This window comes from Etheostoma spectabile, chromosome 8 (genome assembly GCF_008692095.1).
Source record: "Etheostoma spectabile isolate EspeVRDwgs_2016 chromosome 8, UIUC_Espe_1.0, whole genome shotgun sequence".
Taxonomy (NCBI): Eukaryota; Metazoa; Chordata; class Actinopteri; order Perciformes; family Percidae; genus Etheostoma; species Etheostoma spectabile.
This window is the reverse complement of record NC_045740.1, coordinates 6,683,175-6,690,710: the sequence shown is the minus strand read 5'-3', so window position 1 is coordinate 6,690,710 and position 7,536 is coordinate 6,683,175. Positions and strand designations below refer to the sequence as shown.

Here is a 7,536-nt window from a genome sequence, read left to right as displayed (position 1 = left end):
AACAAAACAGGCTGCCAATCAGAAACCATGTCTGCTTTTGTCAAAAATTCAATAAAGTAAATAATGGGTGTTAAACAAATTTTCCTGTATTGGTACTTGTACTGAGTATTTCTATTTTGAAAGAATTTCTACTGATCTTCATTTCAAATCGACTTATTGAACTTGTTTACTGCATTAGATTAAACAACAGCACATTAAGTAGTTTCAGTCTATGCACCACCTACAACTGAAGCAATAATACTATTAACACGTTAATGCATTCATAATTTTAAAAGAGATGCTACAATGCACACTTTGACCTATTACGTACATACATATTGCTGCCGGTACCATAGTGCTGGAATAAGTGTTCCAATATTTTGCTTAATAGCAATATTCACAATGTATAAATACTGGATTACAAATAGACCGTCCCACACTCAGATGTAAAACTGAAGTAGTTTTACAACAGAAAATTGTTACTTAAGTAATACTACAATATTAGTTTTACCTCAATAGCACTGAAATGCCCACATGTAGCTCAGCGTAAATTCTTTCAGCAAGACCTAACTTTTAATCAATGCTCTCCTAAATTAATTCAGCTGTTATCCAAATAAATGCACAATTTATCATGCTGAGTATAACTGTCGCATATCTGCAACTAGTCTCTCCTGATTGAAATGTATCTCAGTGTAAATTCTTTCAGGAAGACCTAACTCTTAATCAATGCTCTACCTAACTCAAATCAGTTGTTGGAGGCACTCACCTTCCTGCTAAACCAAGTCACAACCGTGCTTTAAAAAATCAGTTTCATTCTTTGCTATCAGCTGTTGTTGAAGGCAAAGAGTGCAACCCTCCACCTCCCCTCCCACCTCCAGTCATCTGCTTCGGCTGACCGTTCTGGAGCTTTCTTCGGTCTGGTTTTTGGGCTCTTTTGTCGCCACCACCGATGTCTATCCATTGAGGGTCTGATGGTTCTCTACCCCTACATACATATGCAAAATATTTGTATAGCAATGGAGTCTAATCGGCAAAGACTTTGTACATTTTATTGAGCTGTACAATAAACCTTATTTGTATACCTGCAAACATGTCTCTCCTGATTGAAATGCACTTAAGCAGCAAAAGTACGCATTAGGCAGCAGAAAGGCTCATGTCAGTGTTATATTATTGTTGTATTATTAATATACAGTATATAAATATATTTTAACTGCATTTTGGAATTTTATTGATGCATTACTTTGTAAGCCCTGCATTGTAATGTTATCTATATTAATGCATTGTATGTTTTGTCTGTAAAATATTCATCTGCAAAGTAGCTAATACTAAAACATCCAAATTATTTCAGAGGAGTAAAAAGTATGTCCCTCTTAAATGTTGTGGAATTTAAGTAAAATTACTGAAGAATAAAAATGGAAATCCCCAAGTAAAGTACAAGTATGTACCTCAAAATCGTACTTTAGTACAGTACATGTACTGTAAATGTACTTAGGTGTAGCATACTCTTAGTATGCAGTTGTAGTATTTTTACACAGTTTTAATGAAAAGGATGTTAATATTCCTCCACTGGATAAAGTTAGCTTATGCTGTAACTGCTGTTGCCCTTTTGTTAAAAACTTGCTCTGGGCTCATCCAAATTGTGGAGCTATTTTGAGCCACAGTGTATGAATATATTTTAGCCTTGTCACATTCCTGACACTCTGAACTGCATTTTAGTAGGTTTCGTTATTTATCTTACTATCTGAAGTGGTGAGTCATTAAATTCTGTAGATCTATAAGAAATGTTTTAATTTGTATCCTAACACTGCTTATTGGTTGGTTACTATTGGATCTCAGACTGAACACTGTGAAGGTTGGCAGCAGTTTACAGGTTATTTTTGTGTCTTTTTGTGTCAGCAGAAAGTCTCATGAAGGCTATCGTTACAGCTTTTCAATTGGTCTATAAAAACCTGCTGTGGCTGAAGTCTGGAGTGTTTGATACAAACCAGCACTAAAGTTATCAACTGAGATCCAAGAGACTGTGATGATTACTGTTTTTTTTACCACACTGCATTATGTATCATTATGTATTTTCAGCTGTGCAACAAGTATTTAGATCCTTTAGTTGGAGTAAGATTACAACAATATAAAAATACTCAGTTACATAAAGTAGCATAGTGCTGCCATGCCTGACAAAGAAACACATATCATTAACACGTTAAAATGTGAAACTGTTAATGTAATAAGGATGTTTTTTAAGTTACAACAGGATATCTTCACATTTTAACAAGAATTTTTCAAGTTATTCCAACATAAAAAATGATCAACTTATAACAACAAAATGTTTTTGTTATTACAATATAATATTTATCACATTATAACGTAAAAACGTTCATGTCATAACAATAAATGATCACGTTATTACGTACAACTTTTCACTTTTTCAAGTGATATTTTACAGAATTTCCATCCATACGTTGTGTCTTCATTCAAATAGGAGTTTCAAAAAGTATGACTTTAGAACGTGAAAAGTTTTACATAATAATAAAACATGATAAATAGTAGCTATATTATAAAAAAAGGAAAATGTTTTTTTTATAATTTGATTTTGTAATAAGTTTGTATGTTGTAATAACGGGAAAATATCTTGTTAAAAGGGGAAAAAATATGAAAAACACCTTGTTATTACATTAAACTTTTCAAGTAATAACGTGATACTGATACATTTTTCTTTTTCAGGCATGGCCGCACATGCTTCCTTAGTTAGGCCTACAAGTAAAAGTATTGCATTCAAAACGTTACTTTAGTAAAAGTATCATCAGCAAATATACTTCAAAATCAAAGTTCTCATTAAAATAATGGTTCCTGTCAGATTCTTTTATTGATCTCTTTTTATGTTAGACAGTCATTTTTTAATGGTCTAGAATTCTGTCACCTCTAGACCATTGTTACATGGCATACAAACAACATATACAATACAATAATGACAAAACTTTGAGTTTATCTAACTGCAATAAAAAAAGTAAATGTTAGCATACACCAAATAGACAGTTTAAATACTTTGGCAAGTATAGGCTTCTTTGGTATGATTAGCCATTATATCTCAAAGTGTAGTCTGATGTGGGGCTGCTGATACAGTTTAATCCAACTCAATTTATGTTTTGTATATTAAACCTAATCTGCAAAGTTACTAGTAATTATCGCATAGGTGTGGAGTAAGAAGTACAAAATTTAACTCTAAACTGTGGTGGAGAAGAAGTGCTGTATGAAGTTGCGTAACATGGAAATATTCAAGTAAAGTATCTCAAAATTGTACTTAAGTACAGTACTAAAGTAGATGCACTACTTTCTAAAAGTGTTGTTGTCTTTCTTATTGGAGTAGTGAGGCTTAAACCTTTTTTTTTATATTACTGCAGACATTACAGTAGTTACGGTGACAGATAAAAAGACAAAAGGATTGGAACGTACAATGCCATAGACCTATAACTGGCATTCCAACAAAACAAACAAAATAAACGAGCTAGACAAACGAGGAAAATGAATGTATGACATATACGGTATAAATCTAGACTATAGTAGATAGGCCTATATGAGATATAGCCTATAATAAAAAATACTAATAGAGATGCAAGACAATTGTAATAAAAACTATTACAATACAATATAAATAAAAAGAGCTGCGTGTAAACAAAAGGGAACACAATTAAAATCATAATCTACTGACACGTTTAATATGCATGCCTGAACCTTAGTAGTTTTCTTTAAACTGAGAAAGTTTTTTTTTGTAGGCTACAGCCACTTTTGACACACACACACACACACACACACACACACAAACACACACACACTGACCATGTGATGTGAATGCCCCCTGTTCCGGGTAGAGGGAGGGAGGTAGCAGTTCAATGTAAACCTTCACACTGATGGAAAGAAGCGGCCAACATCAGGAGCAGAGTCCCTCAGTCAGCCAGCGCTGCAATTTGCCCAAAATGTTCAATTTGTTTCTCCAGCGTGGATTAAAACTCCGCGAGCCCTCGGCCTCTAATGGGGAGCAGCTGCATTAACTAGTGGACAGACTTCCATTAACAGTTTTTCTTTGCCGCCGGCCAGGTCACCGAGCTGAGGACGCACTGTTACAGCAAGAGCGACGTTAAACTGACTATTTAGAGTCCTAATGTGGCACGTTTGTTCCTGTTTTGATAGAGAGACCGGATCACGGGGACAGGTGACCTTAAAGCTGCGCGTTATCTTTCTCTGAAAACCCTCGAGGAAGTTGAAGAGGAGAGAAACGGTAAGGACGGCAAGAATTCAATTTCAGCTCTAAATTCTGCTTTACTTCGTTGAACTACCAGCAGCACTACTTATACTACAATGGACTGTAAAAGACACATACTACCATCATTACTATTGCTTCACAGTTTGTTAGATGTTTTCTGATGAAGTGGTAGATGAAGGGATCAGGAGACACCTGACAGACTGCTGAGGCATGGCTGCAGGAGTGTTGATTGGCCTGGAGCGTGATGCCGTTTGCAGCCGGTGGGTTTAACAACAGGACAACAGCAGCTCCCAGGAGAAGGGTTAACTTGTCACAGACACTACCTCGTCAAATGACTCTGTCCTGACTCACCCAGGGGCTGCAGGCCACAGCATGGGCAACTCCTCCAGAAAGGGAGAGGAAGAAGAGGAAGAGGAGGGGGCAAAGGGTGGTGAGGAGGCAGAAATCACAGAGAAGAAGAAAGAAGAGGAGTTGGAGGTGGAGCAGGATCTTCCAATGGGGGTGGAGGAGTTGTTTGAGAGTGGAGATCCTGTGCTGGACTTGAGCTACCGTAAATTTAAGCGGTTGCCTTCGCGTGTTAGTGGACTAATGCATCTGGAAAAGCTGTATGTTTGTGGAAACAGCCTACGCACTTTGCCCGACAGCATCTCCCAACTGCAAGGTCTGCGGATCCTTGCCCTCGACTTCAACAAGATGGAGGACGTTCCCGCCGCCGTCTGCCAGCTCACTAACCTCACTCGCCTCTACCTGGGCAGCAACCGGCTCATGTCACTCCCGCCAGAGGTGAGGAACCTGCAGAGTCTGCGCTGCCTGTGGATGGAAAGCAACTACTTCCAGATGTTTCCACTGGAGCTCTACGACCTGCCCAACCTCAAGTCCCTTCAGATTGGGGACAACCGGCTGAAGAGGCTGCCTCCTGACCTCTGGCGTATGGAGGCTTTGAGGGGGTTATGGCTCTACGGGAACCGCTTTGAAACCTTCCCCAAAGTCCTGCTGCGCATGGAGAGTTTGGAGATACTGGATCTGGACCGCAACAAGATATCAGAGTTTCCCAGCCTGAAGCGCCTCCATGCCCTGCGCCTCTTTTCCTATGACCACAACCCAGTGGAAAGCCCACCTAAAGTGGGAGAGGAGGTGCTTGTGGTTGGAGAAGGTGCTGCAGAGTTCTTGGAGAAGCGTGAGGCCAGAAACGAGAGGCGACGAAAGGCCGCAGAGCAAGAGGCCGAAGAGTTGGCTCTAGCAGGAGAGGAGCCGGTGATTCACGGCATCCTGAAGAACAGCAGCTCCAACTCAAAACAAGCTGTGGTGACTTTAGGGGACGCAGACGTTACAGAGGAAGAGGCAAGGGAAGAGGAGGAGGAGGAGGAGGAGGAGGAGGATGTGGAGGTACCTGTCACTGAGTACGACGGAGCTGAGCTTGAATATGACGAAGAGGGTGTTGAATATGAAACGGAGGAGCTGATATGTGAGGGAGAGGGGTTTGAATATGAGGGGGACGAGCTGGAATACGAAAGGGCTCAGATGGACTATGAGTATGAGGAGCTGGAGGACACAGGGAGACAAGATGAAGGGGCATGAAAAAACCCTTCACCATTAAGACTAAGATGAACTGCAGGCAGGTGGAGGTGAATGACAGAAATGAAGCTGACACAAATTAGCTGTGCTGCTAATCTATCGTTAAATGTGAAAATGAATTAGTATTAAGGCATTATAAAACTGTAAACTGACAGCACCTGTGACATCTCAATCAGCTGCAAATGATCAAGACAGAGCATTACTCAGATGGAGTGTGTGTGTGTGTGTGTGTGTGTGTGTGTGTGTGTGTGTATGGGGGGGGGAGTGTTTTACATTAGGGTTGTTTTCTGTGTGTTCACATGAGACCAAGTCTTGCCGTATTAAATATTCTCAGCTAATTCAGTGTCAATCATTTATGGGTAAACATGTCTTAACTGGGATCCAGTGAACGCGCCAGCTACTGTTTACTTCACTGACACATCATGGCAAGGGTCTGTTTTATGTACCAGTGCTGCTCGGCTCAACTTATTGCTATTTTTATAAACCAAACACGGTGTGCATATGTAAATGTGTGTATTGGATTAAGATCTGCAAAATATTTATGACATGCTAAACACAAACTCCCAACCCTTGTCAGTGTTTTGTAAGCAGTCCTGTGAGGGTCAGTGCCAAGAAGAAAGAGAGGGAGACAAGCAATATTATTAAAGGGATGGCTGACGGGAATAGCTGGGGAACCTCACCATAAAAAGGTAAGTCCATAGGGAGGCTGCAAACATTAAATAGATTCAAATAGATCAAGCAGTTTTTTTTTTAATTTTTTAAATTCAAATAAAACCACCTGACGCCCCGTGCAGGTCAGAGACTCAGGTCCGTCACGACTTTTGTATACCCCTTTTTGTCAGTGACTGCACCTTTACTACCTCCGTCTCTAACATGTAGCAGGTCCGGCCCTTGTTCTCCTCTCATCTCTGCACTCATTATTCATGGGGGGCTTGTATGTAATCCAATCCTCTCTCCTTCCACGTATCTTTTTCTCCCATCTCATTGAAAGAGTGAAATATTTATCCAACGCTAAAATATTTATGCTCGTTCTCCTGTGAAAGCGCGTCTCGACTCCTGCTTTCAACATTTGGAGAACAGACTCAAACTGATGTTTGCTTTTGTTATATTCTTAAATGTTAACATATAAAACCATTTATTTTACATATATGTAAGGATATTTGTGTTATGTCTAGGGCTGTAACTGATTATTTTTATTATCTAATTAATTTGTTGATTAATTAATGGATTGATCCATTGAATATCAGAAAATGGTAAAAATTGCCCTTCGAAGTTTCATAGACTGCAAGTTGATGTCTTCAAACAGCTTGTTTTGTTTGACAAAAAAATCTTGAAAAACTGAAGAAGTTCCCAAAAAGCAGAAAGTTTGAGAAGCAGGAACCAGTCAATTTTTGTAAGTTTTGCTTAAAAAACGATTTATTTTCAAAATTGTTGTCAAAGTTCCTGCAGGGCTGCATCGAATGGTTATTTTCATTAACAATTAATTTGTCAACAATATTCTTGACTAACACCTACAATCATTTTGTTTATAAAAGAAAACAGCGGAATAATGCCAGCACAGCTGGAATCTTCAAATGTCTTGTTTTGTCTGACCAAAGCCCCAAAACAACTTTAATACCCTAATTATTATTTAAGACAAAAGAAGCAGAAAGTCCTTGAACTGGAGGAATTGGAAGCAGAGAATATGTGGCATTTTTGCTTACACAAAAGGAAAGGTTTACAGCCAC

At 39.0% G+C, this 7,536-nt stretch overlaps 1 protein-coding gene across 1 annotated transcript; it reads left to right on the top strand.

Annotated features, from left to right (window-relative positions):
* Window positions 1-3,797: 3,797 nt before the first annotated feature.
* Window positions 3,798-6,148, top strand: lrrc10b (leucine rich repeat containing 10B). Its single transcript, XM_032524408.1, has one exon. It carries the CDS (start codon window positions 4,607-4,609, stop codon window positions 5,810-5,812), a length of 1,206 nt encoding a protein of 401 aa, XP_032380299.1. The 5' UTR covers window positions 3,798-4,606; the 3' UTR covers window positions 5,813-6,148.
* Window positions 6,149-7,536: the final 1,388 nt, after the last annotated feature.

Excerpts from the sequence above, each read along its gene's own strand:
- lrrc10b (XM_032524408.1), top strand. The coding sequence starts at position 4,607 with ATGGGCAACTCCTCCAGAAAGGGAGAGGAAGAAGAGGAAGAGGAGGGG.